The following is a 25,830-nucleotide window of genomic DNA, read 5'->3' as shown; positions in this document are numbered from 1 at the left end:
GGCACAGGTGTTCTCAAAGGTGTCTGGATTTTTGTGAAGCTTCTCCTCTTGCAAATTAAGTATGGGACTGGAACACAGGATCTCTACAATAAACCAACCAAGATTCTTTGTCATCTCTTCCTCAGTTTTCCCACCTTTTCAATATTGTTTCTGTTCAAGAATGCTCTTTTCTAACTTACAAGGATATAGACAGGCTTTCCAATTAAAAAAGGAGAAGAAGCTGTATGGGTGACTGCTTTCATTTCCCACACAGGTAATTTTAAAGGCTGACCTTAATTTGTGAAGAATGACAAATTGCATGCAATGAATAATACTTAGCATTAGTATAGCACAGTTTAAAGTGTTTTCGGATACAACAAAAGGTGGGCAAAGTGGCAAGAGCCCCACTGAAGAGGAGATGGTTGCCTAAGGCAATCTGGTGACCTTGTGGCTGAAGTAACCTTTGAACCGAGGACTTCCTGGGTCACAGTTTGTTCTTAGCATATGCCAAGAAATACAGCATTTAAGTCAAGGATGGGTGAGATATGGCCCTCCAGAAGTTGTTGGGACCGCAGCTCCCATCAGGCCCAGTAAGACTGGCCAATGGCCAGGACTCTCAACTCTTATCAGCTCTAGCAACATTTGGAGGGCCAAAGGCTGTCCACTCCTGAGAAGTGAATACACACACACACACACACACTAGCCAAAAGGGGCACTTATGCTAGCTTTGTAGAATAATGGTTAGGAAACCATGAAATCATCTAGCCCAACCCTCTCAAAATATTTGTATTTGGCTAGCAAGCTACATTTTATTTGGGATATTATTCCATAGAAAAATTAATAGGACTTGCTGTCCAAAGTTATTACTCATCTTCCCCACCTCCTCCTCTTTCCCAAAAGATGATTACTGGTTTTGTGAAAACCAGTGCTAGTGCAACCCAGTTGTCAATTCAAGAACAACACACACACACACAGAGAGAGAGAGAGAGAGAGGGAGTTCAGCACAGTCAGAGCCTGAGACGTGGCCTAGCATTAAACTAGCTGACAGTGGGTTAGCGAGGAACATATTTCAGTTTTAACGAAGTATTTCATACTTTTCAATAAAGAGCATATAAAATTTCCATTGTTCAGACTGTGTTATCTATGGTGTTTGCAATCTGCTGTAACACAGAGATATTAAAGGTCAACACATTCTTTTTAATTGTCACACACTTCACGCAAAGAAGGCATTAAGTGTCAAACTTTCCATCCATTGTGAGAATTAAATCACCCCATAGGCAAAAGAAGAAAAGAGAGATGCAAAATGCCTCGAATGACTGACATGCACAGGCTCTGGGGGAAAGAAATCCTCAGTCACAATTCAACCTGACAAAGCAGTCAAACATTTGCAAGCAACTGGCTTCGAAAACTTTTCGCGTCAAGCACTGAAGGAAGAGAGAAGTTACTTACTTCAAAATCCTGTGCGTTTGGGTTTGTATATTTTAAATCCTAGCCTGGGTATTAAAAAGCAAAACAAAAACCCTTGCAGAAAGAAAATTCACAAAAGAAAAATATATATGCCCTAGCAAAACGTCTTTTTATCCAACAGTAAAAACTAGGCTTCATTTCAGAAGTGGCTCCTCGGCTGAGCTACAATTTCTCTCCGAAACAACATACATTCAGGTACTAAGAAAACAGAGTGACACATCACACAAGTCAGTAGCATGCAGCCTTCACAGGCACAACTGTGGCCAAGATGATTCAGAGCCAGATGAATTTAGAACAGGGCTTTCCAGTGGCGTATGTGCACCAGCAGAGAACATGTGCAAAAGCTATATTCCAAGGAATGAAAGGCTGGACGAAAATGTTATTGGCAAAAACCTCTCTTTAAATGTCCTCAGACACCTGAAATCCTCAACAGAGCAATCCCGCAGTTCAGCATTTCCATCCATCATTGGGATTCTTACACAGACAACTACAGGCTCTCAAACTTAAGAGGACTAAGCCAAATGCAGTGTGGTAACTTCACACAGGACCAACCTTTTATGGGCTGAACAGTGGAGCTTTGATACCAGCTAATCGACCATAAATAGCTCTTGAAATGCAGAAGGATCATATCAGCTGTTACAACAGGCCTGGCCTGCAGCTACTTCCAAGTCCTTCCCCACTGTCAGAAAGTTTCAGCCCTAGCTTTCATTTCCAGTTTTCAGCACCTCCCCCCCAACCCCTCCAAAAAAATATGCAAAAGGGAAAAGAAAGAAAGAAATCAAGTCATTCAGAAAAGAAAAGCCTGGGAAGGACGGGATGAAAGGAAAGAAGATACTTCCAAGCAAAGAAAAAAGATGTACTGTATGCATTGTTTTCCCAAGTAAATTGTCCAGTGCCATTGCCTGAGTTCACAATACAGGCTGTACTTGGCACACTTTAAAAATTAAGAGATCTCTTTTAAAAGGTACAGATGGGTTTTTTTATTTTAAAAAAGTCACTAGGCTTTCTTAATTACTATGTGGATGTTATTGGAAGGTGAGAAACAGAAAAATAAACAATGAACTTGGATTTTTATGGGGGGAAACAGTCTAAACATGATCTTGTGCTGCAAAGAATATAACACACTATACAAAAATAAGGAAGATACTAGCATTAAAGCTTTTCATGTGATCAGTGGAACCCAAAACTCCATGGGATTTTATCACACATAAAGCTCTCTGGGCAGGAAATTCTTACTTCCTTCAGTGTTGGGTAACTCTTCATAAGTGTATTAGAACCACACAGGATGTTTCTCAAGTTTCTAAGTTCTTGCACATATACCCTTGGAAAAATAAAAGTCTGGTATCTTTAGTCACCCCAGGAAGGAAAAGTGCATTATGCATGGAACTGGGATAGATAAACTGGGAACTCCCAGATAGATAAAGATCAGTTCCTGCATGCAAGAGTCTATTGAGATAAAAGATCCTGGGCTGGTGGATGCCAGTCAGCAAAGCTTATCTTCCAGGTTAGATACTTCTATACCACCTTTCACACCACAGAGTCATAGGGTGGTATACAGCAAATTTATTTATTTAAAATATTTTTTAGCATACCAATACATATCTATAAAGCCAATTAAAGTTCTAAATCCCGGTTGAGAAATTTGGGGCCTTTCAGAAGTTGTTGGACTACAATTCCCAGAATCCTCACCACTGGAACTGCTGACTACGGCTGATGAGAGCTGGATCCCAACAGCATCCGGATGGCAGAAGTTGAAGTCCCAGCAAGATGTGCAGAGCCACAGGTTGCCCATCCCTGTTTTAAAGCGGCTTAGGAACAGCCAAGTCTAGGGATGCTATGTGTCTAGGGAAAGATCAACAGGCACAGGGGGCATTTGCCCACTGATTTTTGGGCTGGCAATTAGCCAAGGGCATAGAAGAGTGAAGCTCTGTATTACTTGCAGAGGGGAATATAATGGGGCAGGGAAGCCTGGAGCTCTTCGAAGCTTCAAGATTGTATCCCCTTACAATCTTATGATATTAGTTACAATGAATGTCTTCATCACAGACATCAAATAACAATAGAGTGATTCTTGTATGGTCCAGATACATCATCTGGCAATGTTATCAAGAGGCTTCATCTCTGTTCTCTTTCAGAAGGCCACAGAGAGCAGTATCTAAGTATGCATTTTCTGACACAGCACCCCCACCGCCATCTGGTTTGTGCTTCCTCCATCTGACTTAACAGCTTTAATGACATGGGCCAAATGCAATGATCCCTTTGGGTAGGAGGTCATATGAACTCTACAAACTAAGCAGCAACGAGCATGCTCTTGGACTGAAACCAATGAATGAACGGCAGGAGAGCAGTAGCAACAATTCACATGTGTGTGGGGTTTTTTTAAGGCAGCCATCTTCTGTTATCTGTATACATTGAATACTACATGCTAGGAATGGATGAAAATTTTGTTTCTAAAATATTGCTTAGAAAAAACAGAGCACAGCTTCAGGTAATGAGGTTCCACTTTAATTAAGCCTGTGTTTTCACAGTACAGGGGACTTATTTACAGCTCATGGTCACCTTCAAATTCTGCCTATATGGCAGGGGCGAGTAAGAGATTATACAAATGCTAGAGCTGCCCTCTTGCATTTGGTACATATGCTTAGGATGCTGGGATGCCCTTATAACTGCATTGTTTCCAAAAGCACAGTTGTTAGGACCAGTATTGAAAGGGGTGGATGGGCTGGATAGCCGTTTGTGGGCAATAGAAAAAGGCACCAAAGTGTCCACTTGTAATTGTGGCTACAAAGGGAGAACCAGAGGTGTACTCTAAGTGCACTCTCAGTTCAGTTCATGCCTTTGGAATTTGATGTTTTACCAAGTCCATGTTCTGCACATGACATCACACAACGTAAAGCTGACAGCCAACCTATGTCCTCTTGTCTAACTGGCCTTGGGAGTCAAATGCGGAGCACTGGCAGGCCCAATTAAGCCCATGGGCCAGAGGTTCACCACTGCTGGTGTAAGAAATATCTCCACTAAGTGCAAATACCTGCCTCACAGGGTTGCTGTGGGGATAAAATGGGAAGGGGGAGAACTATGTACACTGCACCTTGAGTTCCTTAGGAGGAAAGGTATGGTACAAACATACAAAATAAACATTTTATGCCACAGAATTGTGCCAAAGAACACTGCCCCTCCCCCCCCAAAAGCTATAATTCCCAGGGTTCCTTGTGGGCAGGGGGTAAAATAAGGATGTCTACTCAAAACAAAGTCTCTTGGAGCTGAATGGCTCTTACTTCCTGGTTAGCACACTTAGGATTATAGGCTCAGGTTGTAATTCTATGCCCATTTACCTGGGAGAGACATCCATTGAACATAGTACAAATTACTTCTGAGTAGAAATGCATAGATTTGTGCTACAAGTATGAAATAAGCATGGAAAACAAAATATATTGTTAACTGCTCTGCAATGCTCAGATGAAGGGCGGTATAAAAATTTGATACTAAAAAGAATAATGAACATGCACATTAGAACTGAGCAGTGTGCTTAGGCTGAAAGCACCACATTAAAAAAAAAATAGTGACTACTGATACAATCACACTCACAACAAAATCCATTTGTCCAGAGGCAGAGTGCAGGCGTCACATGTTAGATGAATGCAACATATCCATTTTAACGAAACAGCCTGTACCAGGACTGCACATGGACTTATGCACAGCTTGTATTACTAACGTTCTGCAACCTATCTGCAATGTTTCAGCCAACCCAATTCCAGCGTATAAATTGCCTCCTTTTCTCTTGCTCCTGAAAGTGAGAAATTTACAAAGCACAAAAGAGATTTTGTTTCTTTCCCCTTATGGTAAAAGTAGACAGCAAACGACACTGTAAAACAAAACAAAAGCCCAGAAGGCTGCACTTCACATACTGAAGCTTTGCTCACTGGCACAGGGCTCCTCCCTTAATACTTGATACTTCTCAATACTAAGGGCACACAACTCTCCGTGTAATGGCTTGCTATTAAATGAAAGACTGCCCCCTTCCCATTCCCTAACAACTCCGGTGTTTATCACGCCTCCAGCTTCTGGCACCATCATAACAAATGTATCGCAAGCGTCCCTGAACCCTTTCAACGAGCTCATATAAAATAACTTATTTTGCCCATAGTGTGCTCTCTGATCCAGAGGGAATTAGAGCCCATTGAAAAGTTCACACGGCACAAGGCACACATCAAATAAGAACTCAAAAACAAGGAAGGGACTATACTCCTTTAAACAATAGAATAATTTAAAACAGGCACCTAATATTTTATTCTTTCCCCTCTAGGAAATAAAAAAACACTTACCAGGTTCCATTGTTAGAATCATGGCTCCAACTTCTCTTTCTCTGGACCAAGCCTCACTTATCCAGTGGATGTGAACAATTCAGGGACACAGCCTGGCTTTGTTTTGAGCTTATATCTTCTGGGCTCACCCACCCCTCCTCCCACTTGTGGGAAAAAGACATTGCCTCTACCCTGCCTGCCTAACCATCTCTATTGGCTCATTCACAAACAATTCTACTTAGCATATTCAAGTTTCCCTGAGAGCTTGAAATGACCCAGAGGGACATTTTTGGCTTCCCTAGTTTGTGACTCTGCTCCAGTAGAAGTTAAAGTTCAAGCTTTCATTGCTGGCAGCTAGGCTATCTTTAAAGCCTGTTTCTTCCCAGTGGGCCAAATCCTTTCCTTAACACAAAGCGCCTGAGAAATTGAGCTCCTCCTCATTACAAAGAGGAAATAAAATTCATGTAGATACTCCTTAGTACGCACAGAGGACTGCCGCTGTCTGTTTATACAACCCGTGGTTTAATATTAGGACCAGCACACAGGAAGGGCTTTAAAATGGCACCTAAGGGCACTCACAAGATCTAATTTTGAGTTTGGGCTCAGATCCAGATCAGTTTTCAATGCTAGAACTCAGCCTTGGAACAAATGAAGCTGTGTGGTTTGCTGACCATTACGAATCGTTTGCATTTGTTTGTTTCTTGCTTTATATTTGTATTATTAATTACATTTATATATCACCTTTTTCTTTATTCACACTTCTCTCCATTTTATGCTCACAATAACCCTGTGAGGCAGGTTAGGCTTCATGGCTGAGTGGAGATTTGAACACTGGTCTCCCAGATCCAAGTCCAGTACTCTAACCAATAAACCACTCTGGTGCTTCCTGTTAGAATTCCACCCCTGCAGTGGTGGAGGAAGGGGGTGCGGTGGGGGCGGACTGCCCCGGGTGTCATCCCTGAGGGGGTGGTGACATTCGGCACGCTGCCCGCCCACGACTCCCAAGCCTACCCGGAGCCATTGGGGGAAAGGGGGAGCTGCACCGCTTTGCTAGTGGCATTCCCCCTCCCCCCTTCATTTTGACAGCTGGGGGAGGCTTGGGAGTCGTGGGCGTGCGGCGCACCGAATGTCTGCCATCGGCAGCTCGCTCCACCCCCGGCTGCAGGGCGCGCGTGCCGCACCATACACCCAAGAGGCTATCCCGCGCCTGGGAGGGCACCTTCCGCATGCTGCCCCCCTCGGGAGCATGCCCCACCCTCCTCGGGAGTGCGCCCGCCCACCCTGGGCAGCGCGGTCATATGCTGCGCCACTGCCCCCACTCTTTCTCTCTCTATTATTAATATTAATACTAATGTTATACACTGCTGAGAGGCTTACTGCTTAAGGCTACTGATATAAATAGCATGCATGGTGCCAGGCTACAGCCAGGAAGACCCAGGTTAAAATTCCTGCTCATCTATGAAGTATGTGAATGAACTTGGTCCAGCCACTCTCCCTCTCAGCCTAACATACTTGATGTGGTTGTTAAGCAGAGAAAACTAGGGAAGCTTTCTGCTTAACAACCATATCCATGTCCATTGGCTTGAGTTCCTTGTCAGATGGATGGGATCAACATATTAGTAAGAAAAAAATAAAAGGGAACACTTCAGGCAGACGGGGTCTATACATAAGGTCCCAGAAGAAGAATTTGTAGGTGTGAGCAGGGGACGGAGGGTTAGTAATGATTAAAGCAGGAGTCCTGCAATGTCCAGAGAATTTGCAGGTTTCCTATTCCTGGGCAAGACTGTTTCACATTACCTCTTTTCCGGTGCCACTGAGATCTGAATATTACCTGTGCTTTTAAAGCATTCTGATCCTCATTCACAAAGAGGAAAGACCCACCCACTGGGGAGTGAAACAAGCAAGGGAACTAAAAGATGCTATACATATATTATTTATGTATTTCTTACCAACCACTCCATAAGGTAGAGCTTTCCAAACTTTTCATGTTGGTGACACACTTTTTAGACATGCATCATTTCGCAACACAGTAATTCAGTTTTACCAGCAAACTGGAGGTTAAACTAACCCATTTCCAACCCTGGGAGGAGGACAGGGAGTGTTTGCATAACACACCAATGTATCACGACACACAGTTTGGAAAGTTTTGCCGTAAGGCATTGTATTCAGTATTATTAGACCCACCTTGTGGATAGGTTTTGAGGCTGAGACACTGTGGCTTGCCAAAGTTTAGGGGAGATGAGATATGAAGTGTGGTCTTCCTGAATCATAGCTCAGTCTTTTGACCACTACACTGTACCAGATCTCCAGCAGAGATGGCCCAGTAACTGTAGTTATGGTCACACCTGAGGCTATTTCTATAGAGGGAAGAAAATTATTTTTAAACGCTCCAGTCAATTCTCCCTCACATGATATCAAATGATTAGGAAGCATTCCACAACCTCTTCATAAGGAAGCTTTTGTATAGAGCATTGGAAACTCTTGAATCTCAACACTAGCATTCCTACTGGATAATGAAGGTAGGGAAAGAAAACTCCTTATAATATGCTGAGATTCTCCATTCATAATAAGTGAAATGAAAAGGGGTGAGATGGTTTGCAACAGCTCACACGCAACTCAGATTTCTAATTCAAAGTAGAGTGTCTTATTAGCTCAGATAGTTAGCAGTTCATGCCTATTTTTGGAAGTTCTGTAGAGGGGGGAACAAAACACTGCCTTTATCTGTCCTGGTGACAAGACCAACTGCACATCATTCTAAATAGAGTGGAAGAGGGAGAGCTACTGCTCAACACATTTGCTATGATTACTTGCACAGGGAGCCAAGTCCTTCTTTGCCAGAAGTCACAAATGGAAGGCAGAAGAGTATTAGTTCCATCTGTCATAGTGAGTAGGATGTCCTTCTCACCAGCTCTCCTGCATAAGCTGATGATCTTTTCTAAATAAAAAAATTATGTATGTATCTATGTATGTATCTATGCATGCAAGTGGAGCTTCACTGAGTAACATAACCAAAACAAACCCCTCAAAACAGATCCCTGCCCCATAGTGATTACCATTTAGAATTCAATGATACGGGAGACAACATGAGGGAAGTAAAGATAAGAGCCAGGCTATCAAGAGATGAATTTATAGAAGGTTGTCCAAGACTACTGGAAGCCAGAAAGTTAAGTAGCATTACTAAATTACAAGACATTTGTCGTGGATTTATTCAGTTGTGTTGTAGTTTAAAAGACGAAACAGCACAGTTCCCAAGTCCTGACAAGGTCTCTGATTTGCTTTGTCCTGGAACAAAGTACATACACTATAAAATCATCAAACTGTGGAGTCGGAAGGGACTATGAGGGTCATCTAGTCCAACCCAGCAATGCAGGAATCTTTTGCCCAACATAGGGCTTGAACCCACGACCCTGGGATTAAATGTCTCATGCTCTACCAACTGAGCTATCAAACTGAAGGTTGTCCAATTCTGGCACCCTAGTTTACAAAACTATAATTTTGTAATTTCAGATGCTGTATACTGCTCTGTTGTATTTTTTAATGAAAACGTGGGCTATAAATATGTCAATAAATAAAAGATGCAACATGTTGCTTTAAGCTTTTGTGGCCAGGTGCTTAGGCCAGCAAATGCTGAACGAACATGGATTCTGTGCAGGGTGAGAGAGAATAGCAGAGCCCCTCTTTCACTTTTTACCACAATGTGCAATACCTAGCTGCTTCTGTGTTAGATCCCTGGTTGCCCAAGTGGGGGGCAAACTTTCCTAAGAGTTGCCATAAAACAGGACTCGGGAACTTGTGACCCGTGAAGCTGAATGCAACCCACCAGCCTTATATGCTGGGGACTGGTAAAATTGGCACAGTGATATAGCTCAGTGGCTGCTCAGCTTGGGGTCTTCTTGCCAACCACTCTGCCTGTTGAGGAAATCCTGTTCTCCAGCTGGTACTAGGGAATACAAACATTGGTCCCATCAAGGCAAAGACCCCAACCACTTTTAGCCTTGCTTATAACAAAGGATGCCTACAACTGGTATGAAATTATGGGAGTTGGCTCCTTTCTGTTGCTTCTCTGAGCTGCTCTTAAGCTAAACAGCAATAATAATTCCTCGGGCTCTTTGAAGCATTCTGGAATCCTGTTCAGCATTACTCTGAACAAGAATTTTATAATGCTTCAGAGAGCATGAAACCCCAGGTAAAAATATCAGAGGGAAACAATCTGTGTTAAAAATGCCACTGGGTTTCCTTTCCACCCACCCCTGTCCCAACAATGGGTGAATGGGAAACCATTGCTTTCTTATTGCTGCTGCACAGAAGTGACTGACTCTTTTGTGTAAAGCCCCGAAAAGCTCCTGACAGGGATACTAACATGAAGCTGACAACTTAAGTGGTCTGCTAGCCAAATTCAGACAGTTGAATTAGGATCTCTTTTGACATGAGAGAGAGAGAGAGAGAGAGAGAGAGAGAGAGAGAGAGAGAGGAAGCTTGCATAATTTCAGCTCACACCACGCTTTGCATAATCACAGAACCAACACTACGCAAAACAGGGCAATAATTAATCCTTCCCTAGATTATAGTATTGTGTGGAGCTCTTGCATTCTCTCAGGTCTGGGCTGGGCTGCGTGCCTTTGCAAAGGCTGAGTGGCGATCACAGACTCGGCTGCTGAACAAGGTACATCAGGCTATACTCCAGAGGCAGCAAACAGCAAAAGGAACTCCAGGGACATTTAAAAAGGTAGTTTATCACCCCAATGTGCGCATGCCTCTTCTGAGGACCAGGAACCCCACTTCCTACATTGCTATTACTACAACTACTGTTAACTGTGCTAATAAGAACGTGGGGTGTTGGGGGATGGGATTTATGGTAGTAATTAGTAATAGTAAATACTGCCTACAAGGACTCCAAGCTAATATATAATCATTAAAAAACAATATTACAGGTAAAAGCATCAATTAATAAACACACCAAATAAAAATAAAATGAAATAATTATTTTAAAAAGAGCCCAGAATTTAAATCTCATCAAAAGTCAACTTAAACTTGGTCTAGAACTGGTGTTATGCGGACCGTAAAATTTGTAACAGGCAATAGACTGGCTGCTGCATTTTGCATCCTAGTGGTTGTGCTGTGGGGGGGGGGGAGGAATGGCATAGATCCAGAGCCTTTGGAACTAAGATGTGAAGCATGAAGTGCATACGGACATGCCCATTTCCTACCCTCAAACGTTTAATGCCTGAGCATCAGAGCACATGTGGCTGGATACTGCCTTTCTTTAGTAGTCAATCTCTGCTCAAGGGTGCCATTGTGGAACAAAGCTTGTTGGTTTTTCCAAAATACGGTAGTTAAATATATAAGTATAACATCTAAGTTTTAGTTTTCAGTTGTTGTTTTCAAAAGGAATACTGGTAAAAACAATGTTTACCTTAATGGCTGTCCATGATTTCACAGCTAGACAGCCTTCTGAATCCCAATGCTCAACAGAGAACTTCAATCTGAAGGCACTTTTATCTACATAAAAACAAAACAAAACAAAACAGGCATTATTTAAATGCGAAGCAGCACCCAATAAGATTGAAAGCCCCCCCCCCGCCATTGATGTCAGTTGATTGACGGGTAGACATGGTTTTAGTTAAATGACCTTACAGGCCTGCAGGATGGAGGTTCCACACCCCTGCTGCAACAGTTGCATATGGCGAGAATTCATTTTCAAAACTGAAATTGATCTATCTATCTATCTATCTATCATCTATCTATCTCTGTACTCTTCTGTGTCTGCACAGATTTCAGCTGAACATAAAACAGGAAGAGATTTGGATTACAGGGATTTGATTGAGGTCTTTGCTTCCAAGAAGGCTCAGAAAAGTTCATTTCATTAAACAGGGCAGTAGAGAGTTGACTCCTAAAAAAATTATCACTCCACCATTGTATATCAATGAACAGGTTTGTCACCAATTCACCATATGTCCTTTCTACCATGATATTAAACAATATGCTTTGAGAAGAATGTTCGGTTTTGCTCTGTTTATATAAGAGTATCACATATGGAGGGGACCCGTTTGTGACTGGTATTCTTGTACTTACAAGTGAAGTGTTGATATAAGATATTAAGTAATATTATTTGCTCAGGTTGCAATAAACATTAACCACACAGAATGTATTACGATACATTTTTCCACTATAGATTCCTGTGCAGAATTAAACAAACACTTATGCCTGACTTGCTTTCATACCTTTAAGGAGTTCCAAATGACTCTCTTATCCAGACTCCCACCCCTCAAAAGAACCACGGATGAGGCCCACACTTAGGTCTGGCCGCCTCCCTCATCCCTTGATCATTTCTGCCTGCCAGCCAGCCTTGGGGCATTTTAGGGCATGTTCTATGGGGCAGGGTTGTCCCACAAGAGGTGACGGTGGCCCACAGCCATTGGGGAAGATGCGAGGGGTCTCTAGCAGAGGGGAGGGGAGGGGTCACTACAGAGGCATTTGTTCCCTGGGTAGCGATTAATCCTCATTCCCTTCTAGTGCAATGTGCAGGCAAAACCATGGGAGAACCAATAGAGCCCATTCCTTTCTTCCCAGTAGAAGAGGCTACAATGTTTGGGGCTTTTGATCGGGAGAGAGGAGGACACAATTAAATTTGAGTGACTGTCCTGATCAAGGTCCAAACGATTGTGCATGGTGTGAAGGAAGCTAGCACCTCTTCCTACAACTGACTCCACTCTCTTTTGACTCCAGCACCTGGATGGGTTTCCCCATAGGCCAGCAGGGTGGGAGTGGGGGGAGGCCCTGATCCAACCCATTATACTATATAGCAGGAAATCTGCTGTCATTATACAAAAGGGGACAGATAAAATCCATTTATTCAAAGCAGTTTACTTTTCAGCCAAAAAAAAAGGCTTACAAATTATTATTATTATTAATTAAGGTAGTCCCTGCCCTCAGGATTGCAACCCAAAAGACATGACACAAAAGGAAAAGGGGAGGGGGAGGGAGGAGGAAAAAAGCAAACTCTGTAACCAGTTCGTGAAGTTGCACATCTTTTAATGGACAACTGGGACGGAAACAGTTCAGGTAGCCTGATGGAATAGCTACTGATGGAAAGGCAACTGTTGAACAACAAAGGCAGCTGGTTTCTCAGCAGAGCTGCCAGAATAACCCTGCTTCCCTTTTCTGCATATGACCAATGTGTTAACAGCTGTTGCCAGCTTACATCATCAAAGTGGAAATTAGGTAAGAAAATACTGAGGGGGACTATTGGCTACTGGGGAATGAGTGGAGAGCGAGACGATCCAACATTTCTGTGGTTTATTCGTACTCCAGTGAAAATTCTGTACAGTCAGAAAGATCCTCCAAAAGTAACTTGCAAGGCCTGACTTTCTGCCTTCCCAAACAACTGGTATAGTCGACCCACAAACCCAGGCTTGCTCTCGTGCATGCAAGAAGGACCCTTGTTTAGTGGATCTCAGTTTAATTGCGGGTGGGGAGAGAGTAGAACATTGACATGTGGGTGGAAAACTTAACATGAAATTGCAGATTCCCAGAGAGGACTGAAGCTGCTGTGCTCCTCCTCCGACCCTCCTGGTGGTAATTAATTAATTAATTAATTAATAATTTATTATTTATACCCTGCCCATCTGGCTAGGTTTCCCCAGCCATTCTGGGTGGCTTCCAACAAAAGATTAAAAATACACACAATCTGGCTTAGTGCATTCTCCAAACCTGGGTTCATGGTTTGTCTCACACCAGATAAACTTTAAGCTCCAACTAAAGTTCGCTCTTCATTTACAGTTTGTGGTTTGTCTAGAGCTAGACAAACTAAGATAACATGCTAGGCTAGTCGTGCAGAAGCTTTTGGCCCTCCATGTGTTTTTGAACTACAACTCCCATCATCCCTGTCCACTGTCCATGCTTGCTGGAGCAGAAGGGAGTCGTAGTTCAGCAACATAGGGAGGGCCAAAGGTTCCCAACACCTATGCTAACCCAAGCCACTGGTTAGCTCATAGCAGCATGGCAGAAGCAGGGCTGGGGGAGAAGCAAAGCAACCACCATCTCCTTTCTGAGAACTTGGCTTAGCATTACATGCAAACTGAGCCAGAATTACTGAAGCACTTGGGAAAGGCATATTCTGCATGCATTCTTCATCTCTGCGAGCAGACCTCATGGTTATAGCATCAAATCCAACATTTCTACATTAAAAACAACAACAACCCTGGCTTTGTGTTAACATCGATGGCAACCAGCCACAATGACTGTGTTCTACCTCTACAGCCAGAGGCATTACACCTCAAAATACCAGATGATGGGAACTGCAGGAGAGGGGAGCTGCTGTTGTGCTCACGTCTCACTTGCAGGCTTCCCACTGACATCTGGTCGGCCACTGTGAGAAAGAAGATGCTGTCCTAGATGTGCCATTGCCTCACCATGTGTTCTTCTCTTGCCTAATGAAGAGTTCTGGAGAACTCAAAGACTTGCCACACTTCTGCTGGTTCTAATAAAGATATTGCCCAAGTGCAGATTTCCACATTTTCTATTATGGACCAACATGGGTATCTGCTTAGTACAAACAAACAATGTACATAATGCCATTACTAACATTTGCGCAATGCCTTAGTCTGCTACCTGTTTTTAGATGCAGCCTCAAATTCTTCTTAATGCTGCGGCTTTGTTGTGTATTTTAGTGTTATGTCGTTCACTGCCCTGGCCAGTAATTAGACTTTTGGATGGAGGGTGGTATGCAAAAGTTTTAAACAAGCCAAATATAAAGCCAGTTAGTTCTTCATAGAATATCCACCAGTATCCATTACTTCACATAATGCTTCCTTTTCTTTTCTTTTAAGTTTGACTTCCTTTCCCTTTCATGATTCATTAAAGGGAGCCCTGCTGTATCAAATGTCCAACTAGTTCAACTTTGAGGCCAGCCCTACCATTGGACAAAAGTAGACACCTCAAGTAGCAGGTGCTGGTAGGCTGGGAGCCATTCCCATAGGCTAGCCTGATGCCGTCAGTGTTCAAGTCAGAGTCATCAGCCCGTCAGGACATGTTATGTACATAGAAGAAGGGGGGGACCATTCTGTCCTTAGGCAGCGAAGTGTCTTTTGAGCTAGCCTTGCATTCCAGAGTGGCCAACCAGTTGTCTCCAAGAAGCCCACAAGCATGATTTGAAGACAATAGCCCTCCAGCATTGCTGCCCTGCTCAGCAACAGGTTTTCAGTGTATACTGATTTTGAACATGGAAGATCCACAGAGTTATCATGTTTAACAGCTACTGATACACTATCCTCCATTAACTTGTCCAATCCCCTTTTAAAGCTATCTCAGGTAGCGGCCATCCAACATCCAGTGGCAATGAATTCCACAGATTTTTTTCCAGTATAAAAACCCACTCCCAAGAAAAAGAACCAAGTGCTCTCCAATAGCACCTTACGGATACAGTGGTACCTTGGGTTACAGACGATTCAGGTTACAGACTCCGCTAACCCAGAAATAGTACCTTGAGTTAAGAACTTTGCTTCAGGATGAGAACAGAAATCGTGCTCCGGTGGTGCGGCAGCAGCAGGAGGTCCCATTAGCTAAAGTGGTGCTTCAGGTTAAGAACAGTTTCAGGTTAAGAACGGACCTCCGGAAAGAATTAAGTACTTAACCCGAGGTACCACTGTACCTGAACAAAGAATGCACGGTGCTGCTGTCCTCATAGCTAAGGGGTGAAGTCTGTGATCTTAAAAGGTTAGCAGTATGGTGCTGGGAGAATTATTTGGGGTCCGTGCTAATAATAGTGATATGAATGTGCAACCCTTTCCAAATTATCCAGGGTTATAGAGCACAAACACAGGGGATGACTCCTCTAAATAGCACTGTGCATATTCATGTATTGGGTCATGTAACATGAAAGTTTGGCAAACATGCTGAAGAATTTACTATGCTTCTCATGCGGAGCAGCTAGTAGTAGAACAAGCCTGCCCACATTCCCAGTAAGTAGAGGATTCAACAGCAGGAAGTTTTAAGATCTTTTGCTGGGAGATATATTAAGGGACATAAAGGGGGGGGGAGAATAGCGAGTATCTGCTGAAGAACAGGACTACTTACATGACGGCTGTTTGAGATTTGCTTCAAGTGGGAAATCTGCGCTGAAACTCTACACTATCTTTACAGGAGTTCCCATCATCACACACTGACCTCTAGTGTACTAAGAAAGAATCAAGCTTACCAGGGAGCTTTCAAAAAGCTTGTGAAAACATTTAGGGAGAAGAGGGGCAAGGAGACTGAGGCTGCATTCAGACACCACTTTATTCCTTACCTATTAATTTTCACATTTTGTGTGATCTTTCACATGACTTAAAAGCCACTTTTGAAAACCTGGTGAAATCTAGTAGACGTTCAGCTCTCATTTCCATGCTAGTTGTTTCCAGGGAAAATATTTGTAGTCCCATTAACTCAGAAAATCACAGGAGTTTTGAATTTTTATCTTCCTGCAGTTTTCAGGATCATGCCACTGCTGCTAACGTGACCAAATATAGGGTGTTATCATGGCATACAGTTCTTTTCTGCCTTTTAAAAATTTAATACAACACAGAGGCATATCCTTTAGAAATCCACAGTTCTGTAATAATATAATAATAATAATTTATTATTTATACCCCGCCAATCTGGCTGGGTTTCCCCAGCCACTCTGGGTGGCTTCCAACAGGAGATTAAAATACAATGATTCATCCTATATTAAAAGCTTCCCTAAACAGGGCTGCCTTCAGATGTCTTCTAAAAGTCCAATAGTTGTTTATTTCTTTGACATCTGATGGGAGGGCGCTCCACAGAGCTGATGCAACTACTGAGAAGGCCCTCTGCCTTCTCTGTAACTTTGCTTCTTGCAGTGAGGGAACCACCAGAAGGGCCCTCGGAGCTGGAACTCAGTGTCCAGGTTGAACGATGGGGGTGGAGATGCTCCTTCAGGTATACTGGGCTGAAGTCATTTAGGGTTTTAAAGATCAGCACCAACACTTTGAATTGTGCCCAGAAATGTACTGGGAGCCAATGTAGGTCTTTTAGGAACACTGTTATGTGGTCTCGGTGGCCACCCCCAGTCACCAGTCTAGCTGCCGCATTCTGGATTAGTTGTAGTTTCTGGGTCACCTTCAAAGGTAGCCCCACGTAGAGCTCATTGCAGTAGTCCTGAAGCGACTTCAACCCGAGGTATGACTGTACAGCTATTGAAGGGATCACTGAATTGGCTCCCTAATATATTACTTTTGCACTTACACTACAAAACATATTTAAGGGGGTAGGAGAACATAATAAAACTGCTCCTAAAAGGGTGCTAATATCTATGGAGACAAATGGTATTGGGGGGAAAGAGAAACAATTACAGAGAAATTTAAATACTCTAGTATTTACAGAAATGCATTAATACTTCAACATTTGCACACTAATCATTGTCCTACAGTATCTGTGGTTGTACATGCAGAAACTGCCTTCTTGAGTGTTGGACTCCACTATGTGTCTTGTCAGCTCAATCCGCCAAAACATGTGTTCACATGCAGGGAAGTCCCTAACTCACTCCTACCGCCACAAGAAATTGCGGCAGCAGCATAACTTTCCAGCTTGCTTCAAGGCAAATGGGTCTTGGACAGGGTAAAAACAACAACAACAGGCCAAGCTTCCATCTACTTCAATCCCCAAATTAAGGCTGTGTTTCTCAGCTGAGCCAACATAAAGATAGCTGAAAAGTAGAATCACTGACGCTGTTACTTAATTTACAGGGGTGGCAGCAAGAGCAGCTCCTCTCTAGTCCCATTATCTTGGGGGCAGGGAATAGAAGGAGGAAAACTCTGGTCCTAAACTTCCACCGCCTTGCAGGATATCTTTGGGAGAAGAAAAGGCTAAGAAGTAAACCCTACACAAATCAGCTGGATTGCACCTTGTACACCTCCTTCAGGCAACTTGTGCAGCCAAGCTGGTGCTAAACGCTTTGCTCTGCTTTCCTTGGACCACACCAGTGAGGCTGAGAAGGGGGGTTTAGCCCAGGACCTCCATACACACTGCCCAGACTTGTTTTGCCCCAGGGTCCTTTGGTACTGCTAAGTTTGACATCACCCCTGGAGTCATCCTCCATTGTCTCTCAAAACAGACAGATGCCAACAAAAACATTGTGGTGGTGTGGTAAGGATTACACATAATTACTGCAGAGTTTTCAAGCTAGAAGGCTTCTCATAACACTGGGAAACAATGGTTTGTTATTGTCTAAATCTATACATATTGTTCACACAACAGAACAACTATTGTAATTGTATATGGATTGCTCAGCAGATTGAAACCAATATTTGGGTTAGGGCTGGTTCACACATCCTTCATCATCACATGAGGACACATGTGCAGAATGGGCCAACGAAAATAAAACTATTGCAGCTAACACTTTCAAGCTGCCTCAAATGCAAATGTTTTCAATGGAGGCAGTTCACACACTACTCACACATAGACAAACGTGCACCCTGCATCTCAAAGAATTGGCATGGTGTTTTAGTGAGGACACTTGCACATGCTACATCCAGTTTTACGGCTGACTTTTAGCTCCTATTAAGACTTCAGCAATACCAGACAACATTGGACAACCCAGCAGAATTAACCCGAGGGAGTTTAGACGTAGGCAAAGAAGGGAATTGTGAATTATGAACCTGAACTGACAAGGCATCAAGTCAAATGCAACAAGAAGCTGCTTAAAAATGCAAATTGAAATGTTAAAAGCCTTTTATCAGCTCCATTAGAAAGTTACTTCAAGGGAACTGGATCCCTTTTCTCCCCACTCTGACCCCAATTAGAAGTTAAAAATGTCTCTCTAAGCAGTATAATGTAGAATTTGATTGTGTCAGAGAAATATTTAAAACAGGGAAGTAGAAGAGGTCTAGATGGACAGCCTGTAATTGAAGCACCAAGCCCAATTAAACCATTTCTCCTCGTTGCCCCATCCACAGAACAGGACTTATTCATTATTTCATTAAGTGCAAGCATCAGACCCACACATGGGCTTCCTTAGCATTCAATTTGTGTTTCTGAGCCTCTAAAATGAACAGGAAACAATGCACCTTCCAGTCTGCACCAGCATATGAACAAAATGGAACATTTACATTAATTAAACCAGGACTAGGTGATATGGTACCCTCCAGAAATTGTGGACTATTGCTCAGATAAGTTGTAGTCCACATCCTATCATCTACTCTTGAAGGATTGTGAATAATCTCACTTACTGGGGGTGGGGGATGTGCCCAGTGATGGGCAGATGTGCACCATGGGATGCTCGGGTGGCTTACTTAAAACTGGGGTAGGGGTGGGGGGAATTGAAGCTTAAGGCAGAGTAAAACATGCATATACCATTTCCAAAGTTATAGAAATTTTTCATGCATAATTGGAAGAGGAGAATTTACGGCAGAGCCAAACCATAAAAGGATTACAAAACCGAGTGCGAAAAAAATCTATTCACCCTTCCTCGGTTTTGTAGAGCAAAGATTGCCTGTTCTTTCATAAAAAGTTGTACAAGGACACATTGTATTTTGTTCTGGTTGTTGCACTTCAAATCTGTGGAGGACAAGGCTATTAAAAGCTACTGGCCATGCTGGCTTTCCAGTGTCGGATGCAATACGGCTCTGAATATCAGTTGCATGGAATCACAAGAGGGAGAGTGTACTGTTGAGCTCAGGTCCTGCATGTGGTCTTCCATAGTCAGCCACGGTGGGGGAAAGGTGCTAAACTACATTGGCCTTTGCTCTGAACAAACAGGGCTCATCTCATGTCCTTCTTATGTCCATGAAATAAAATAAAAGAATGCTTTCCCATTTGTAAAAGCTCAGATCTACAAAATTCAATGAATGCCTTCCTTGAACCATGCTGGTCCAGTCCATAAGCCAGTTCCTTTAGAAGCCTTTGTAGATGCTACTGGTTGGCTGTGCTATTAGCTGCATCCATTAAAGATGACAAGCCAGACAAGTGCAGGCTTCTTAAGCAAAGTGCCACATGCCCATTGCATATTTCTGATCAACAACAGAGAGCCCTACTTGCAAAGCAGCTATTTGCCAACCATATGGATCTCTTTAAACATATCCATCTGGGTACATCTTGAACACGCTAATAGTAGCAATGCTTCAAAGAGAAGTCTGAAATATAACCGGGGAAACCTAAGCTGACCAAATCAGATGTCAAAAGAGAATGACTTGCAGGAAATGCTCCTGCAAACTTTGCAATCTATCTCCCCTCCCCGTGTTTTTTTTTTTTAATTGATCCACAATTTACTATTTTATTCATCCTTTTCTACATAATTATACAGAAGTTTGTGCAATTCTCTAAACCAGCCTTCCTCAACCTGGTGCCATCCAAATGCTTTGAACTACCATTCCCCTCATCCATTCCCCTCATGCTAGCTGGGGCTTACGGGACTTGAAGTCGAAACACCTGGAGGGTACCAAGCTGGGGAAAGCTGATGGCAAGAATAGGAGCCCAGACAATACCTGCAAGTCTGCTGAGGTCTTCAGACAGGTAGAGCACTTTCTGCAGGAAGAGCAGGCCTAGACCATGTATTTTTATAAACTCAAATGATGTAGAAATTGTTGGCCATCAAAACATACACTCGTCTCCAGTAGATAATTGTGAATATGCGGCAGCAAGAACTTGGGAGCATTTGTTTAGACCCAGATGCAGAAATCTGTATACGTGCAAGTTAATCAGAAACATTCAGGAACAACATTGCGGTGATATAAATATATTTTTTGTTGCTGCATTGTGACAAAAATGGAATGAGGCTTTCTGCATAATTGTGAATCGGGGGCTTCACTTCTGAATAAACATGTGCAGAACTGTGCTTCATGGCTTGTAATATCCTGCACAATGAGAGAGAGGGAGGTTTGGAGAAGAGGAAGAACTGGAGAGGGCACAAGTGGAAGTTCCTGGTGGTAAAGGGAATAATTGCAATGCTGCAGAGGAACTAGAGGAGGCACTGGGAGGAATTAGAGAGGGAGGAAAGTTCTGGAGTGGAGTCATACTGTGGTAAATGGTTGAGGAAGGTTTAAAGACAGGTCCAAGGAAGAGAAGCTCTCTCTGTGTGGGATGTTATTATTATAACTGTTTTACTTTATTACACTGGGCTCCTTGAAGAAGACATGGAGATGGGGGTGAAGGTGGAAATGGTAGCTGCAGAATAGGATGGTGTAGCTTCTCAATTTGGCGAAATGTGTGAGAGGAAGAAGACATAGGTTACCATGGGGAGTGGAGGTGAAAATAAGGGGACTTTGTAGTTACATTGGGTGGGAAGGGAAAGTTCTAGGGGGTTACCATGGGGGAGTGATGGTGGGGCATCAGTGAGCAGAGTTTCCCCTAGGGATAAACAACAACATTCAGATTCCTGCATTTGCAGGGGGTTGGACTAGATGACCCTTCGGTCCCTTCCAACTCTAAGATTCTATGAAAACAAAAGAACTCTGCCAGCAGAGCATTATAGCACAAGTTCTGTCGATAACCAGTTAGACAAGTCCTGCAGCTGCATGGTACAGTACGCTGTAACAAATGCTTAGCTGAAAAGGTTCATGCAAATCACCAGCTATGCAAAGATAGGAAACCAAACCAGAGTCAACTGAAAGTGATTTTCTGTTGTTTCAAAGGCAACTGAATAGCACCTATAAAATAAAAATGGCAACCAGACATTTAAACACAAAGGGAGAGGATTCAGTTTGCAAAAATAAATAATAAAAATCAGTTATCTTCCCTTTTCACCTCTTAAGATTTTAATGCATGCTTGCAACACACCTGGCAAATTAGGGGCTGCTCATTCTCCTGTAACAGCAGGCTATTTCCTACACATGACATTGAATTTTCCCTCTTCCTGAACCAAGCAATCTGTCATTCACAGCAGAGGAACATGATAACCCTTCCTTCCAAGGGTGCGTCTGAGCTATTAAGATTTTTTTAACTCTCTAAATTCTGGTGAATTGACGGGCCAACCAAAAGCAATTTGTATCCATGGAAAAGAAGAAGAAATGGCATGTAGGCTGTTAGAAAGGGATTTTGGAGCAGCTCAGCTCCTTTGCCTGTAGCTGTTGATCATGAAGAGATAGTAGGAATCTACACAGTGCATGAATCAGAACTTCATACCCATGGATGCACCAGATAAGTGCAATGTATTTGATTACTTCCTTTCATAATGAACTCTCACAGTTCTCTCCATGACCGCAGACAGAAAGAGAAAGTAGTGTCAATTTCATCCTAGTTCTGGCTGAATCAGAGATCAGTTTGAAGCAGCAGGGAGTCTGACTCAGCACTTGGGTGTTGGGTGTTAGGAGTGTACCATTGAACGGCTACTCATTGATCCTGCTTTGCACCACGAATGGCCGGACAGTGCTTCTTGCTTGTCTTGATGGAAGAGTGTAATGGTTGTGGGTGTGCATATAGAAACTAGCCTACTGCACAGGAGTAAAATTTGCATTCATTGCTTTGCCTGCTTTTGCCTCTGGCCTTGCCCAGTGCTGCCATGTGGGCTCCAGAATGTTGCCCGAAAGGAAATGTGGATCTCTCTCTCTCTTTCAATATTTACACAGAGGTAGTCAAATCTTTCAAAAGCTACTAATACAGTGGTACCTTGAGTTACATACACTTCAGGTTACATGCGCTTCAGGTTACAGACTCCGCTAACCCAGAAATATTACCTCAGGTTAAGAACTTTGCTTCAGGATGAGAACAGAAATCGTGCTCCGGTGGTGCAGCAGCAGCAGGAGGTCCCATTAGCTAAAGTGGTGCTTCAGGTTAAGAACAGTTTCAGGTTAAGAACGGACCTCCGGAAAGAATTAAGTACTTAACCCACGGTACCACTGTACCTCAAGTGACAGGACATATATGGTAGATGGCATTTACTACTTTCATATCCCACCTTTCTTCCCTGATGGAATTCAACACAGTGTGCATAGGGTTCCCATTTAGGGCACCGACCAGGCACAGATCTGCTTAGCTTCACCAAGGTTGTTGCACAGCTTTGTATACCTGTAAGAGGCACATCTGCAAGGATTACTGTTTAACAGTTAGGCAATATTACAGTCGTAAGGCAACAAAAGATCAAATGTCTGTTCTGAAAGCTTGCCTACCCGATAAGCTCAGTTGGGAGCAAAGCTGGAGTCCTAGGAGTCCCATCATGGAATGGGCAATGGTAGTCTAAGCCTTTGCCCTCCCCTTCCAACAAGATGAGAGCTTCTGAAAGACATTAGAACTCATTGTACGCAGCAGCCAATGCCTCAATTGCCTGAACACAGCAAGAGCTGAAAAGTTTTTTTCCATTTTTGTTTCCATATTTATTCCCCAAGTCTGTATTACTGTAACAATCAGAACCAGATTTTCTTTTATGAACATCAGTCTAACTTCCAGATGTGTACAATTCTGATTTATGACCATTAGCAGTCCAAGTTCTTTGTGCATGTGCTGTCTTGTTTGCCGGAGGCTTAATCCTCCTCAACCACGCATTCAGCTTTAAGAACTGCGCGCACGCACACACACACACACACCAAATATTTTTTACAAAGCTGAACTCCAGGGCACAATTATAGCTTGCTACATCTGTGCTAAATGCAAAGGCCTCAAGGAAAACACTGCCTTTTAAAACGGAACTGTCAAAATGAAGTGCCAAGGTGTCTCTGTCTTGCAGCCAAGCTCCAGGGCATCAGAGGAGGAAGCAAGAGATTTTTGCTTTTACACACAAATACTGCAAAGGGTATTAAATTACATCAGAATTATTCCTTATATTGAGAGGATTAGGACATGGGGCAGGGTAAATTACATGGTGGCGGGGGGGGGAGTGTGGCAACTCTCCTCTAGCAATCTCAATTAAGTAATTGCATGTAACACGTGAACTGAAATAATTGCACATTATTTACTTGCTCCCACTTCCTTTGTTGTCCGCCATGTAGAGGATGGTCACAAGAGTTTAAACGTCAACCCAAAAGCAACAATTTCTGATAGCCCTGGTTAGATATAGACCTACCAGCTTTTCCTGCAAAGGTTCGTTTGTGCACACAAAAGCCAACAGAGGAGTGTCAGGGAAAGGAATATCACTGAAACCCAACATTCAAGGTTCAGTAAATTGCAGTCCTTTAGGTATGCAAATAGGAGTCTTTGTGTACAGATTTCATATTCCTCTGCTGAAAGGATGTCACGGTGTACTTAAATTACACTACAATCAACTTGTTAGAGCAGCTCAGAAAATCAGCTACACCTAGATGCAATTTATCCAATTTCATTTGCGATCTTGTAATTCCGTAACTCAGCTGACCTGCACAAAAGAACATTTTAAAGAAGCTGACAGTGAGCTGTGATGATAGCGTGAATGGCAGTTATCCCAGAAAATGCACTATTATAACCCTCAGGCAGCATCAGTTAACTCAAAACATAACTGCTATAGGAGTAAAAGCTTGTTTACTATGCATTTGGAACTCTGGGCTAAAGCATACCGTAGAAAGCATTACTGGATTTTAGAGTTACAATGGATATAAATGATAACACTTTTCAGGGGGGTGGTAGCCAACCAGACACCCACAGGCACTGTGGTGCCTTCCAAACCCCCCTGTGAGGCAACTGGGGGAGAGAGGGGGGATTATGTATGCATGTGTAGTTAACCATAATTTGTTCAACGGACAATCACACAAATTATGTCTTGTCTCTCCAAAGCTTTCTTTCCCTTTCCAGCTAATCTTGCTTCATGCCTTTGTAGCTTGGTGACAGTGGAATGGTTAAAAAAAAAAAGAAGATTAATGAAAGCTTCCAAGTTCAAGCACAGTACTGAGCCATAGGTTAGAACAAACCAAGGTTCATTAGCCAACAACAAACCATGGCTTCATAACATGTTTTATTGACAGTAAACAAACCCTGATTAAGCTGTTGAGCAGAGCTGAACAAACCATTATTTACTAATCCATTGCTTCACATTACATATGAACCAGTAGACATTTCTCTCTACTACACAGAGAGCAGAACAAAGGCGAAGTGCCTCTTTCCCTTGTGTCCTTTACCATCCAGAGTGTGTGTGTGTTTACAAGCATAATACCACTTCTCTTATGCTAGCGATTATATGCACAAGAGATGCATGTTCAGAGCTATGCTAGCTCCAGGCAAGTGTCCAAACAAACTCATGCCAAGTATCTAATGGAGGTTGAACTTCAGGCTAAAGAGGCAAGTCAAGGTGATTTAAGTTTAGATGCTGAAGACAGGAGCAACTCTTTTTAAAAACACATTTTTTCTGGCTCTTTTGGCCTACGTTCAAACACACAACAAAATCATCCTTCACATCAATACAGTTTGCAAGGTAGGAATTAACTCAAACCACATAACCAGAAAGCATATAGGATGAAAATTCACATAGTTGCATTGATGCTCTTGGAAAACTTTCCTTACAACTTCTGCTCTCCACTGGAAAGCCTTCCTGCAAAATTTGATGGCACATGCTGACAAACAGTGCTGTGCATTTAAAAATATATTCCTACTGTGGCTGCATACAAAAAAAGGGGGGGGCATGTTAACCATTTGCCCAAGAAGCAGGCATTAAGGGCAACATCTTACACATAATTTCTGCATGCATTTTGCAATGCCTACAGTACAGCCTCTCTTCAAGGGTGTACTATAAAGAAAATTCTGCCACTGACAGAGATGAGATTCAGCTACAATTCTGCACACATTTTGTCTGGTTAGCAGAAACCACACATACCAAAAGCCACAGGCGATGGGTACATTAAAAGCTGCTGTAAGATTACTGTGTATCACATCTCTATACATTAAAAGGTGGCGGGGGGGGGAGTTCACTTACTCATGCGATATCTACAAAGAGCCCCCTGTGCAAGGCCATCTAAGTTGGTACAGATATAATAGACATTCTGGAAATTATAAACAGCAAAATGTGGCTGAGAAGGATTTGGGGCAAAACACTGCTTCACTTAGCACAGAACATACTCATTAGGTTGGGAAAGATAGCTAACATGCTGGAAAGAGAGCATTTCAGTTCTTTGATATTACAAACAGCCTGTCAGCTGACCACAAAGTTTCTGGCAAGACTGAAGTACACTGGATTAAAAGTATTGGTTTTCAG

At 42.8% G+C, this 25,830-nt stretch overlaps 1 protein-coding gene across 50 annotated transcripts in view; it reads right to left on the bottom strand.

Annotated features, from left to right (window-relative positions):
- SVIL (supervillin) overlaps positions 1–25,830 on the bottom strand; it is a 143,576-nt gene that overhangs the window by 97,402 nt on the left and 20,344 nt on the right. For 28 of the 50 annotated variants that reach the window (XM_083579091.1, XM_083579130.1, XM_083579087.1 and 25 more), the window contains exon 2: positions 11,164–11,249. Coding sequence is in view for 15 of the 50 variants with exons in the window: in XM_083579103.1 (XP_083435229.1) it covers positions 5,772–5,793 (22 nt within the window). In the remaining 35 variants the exon portion in view is untranslated. Of the gene's footprint in view, positions 1–1,428; positions 1,972–5,771; positions 11,054–11,163; positions 11,250–25,830 lie in introns of those variants that run through there. The other 22 variants (XM_083579127.1, XM_083579084.1, XM_083579085.1 and 19 more) reach the window with 7 other exon arrangements.

Source organism: Podarcis filfolensis (genome assembly GCF_964270895.1).
Source record: "Podarcis filfolensis genome assembly, chromosome: 12".
Taxonomy (NCBI): Eukaryota; Metazoa; Chordata; class Lepidosauria; order Squamata; family Lacertidae; genus Podarcis; species Podarcis filfolensis.
This window is presented reverse-complemented; position numbering and strand designations above follow the sequence as displayed.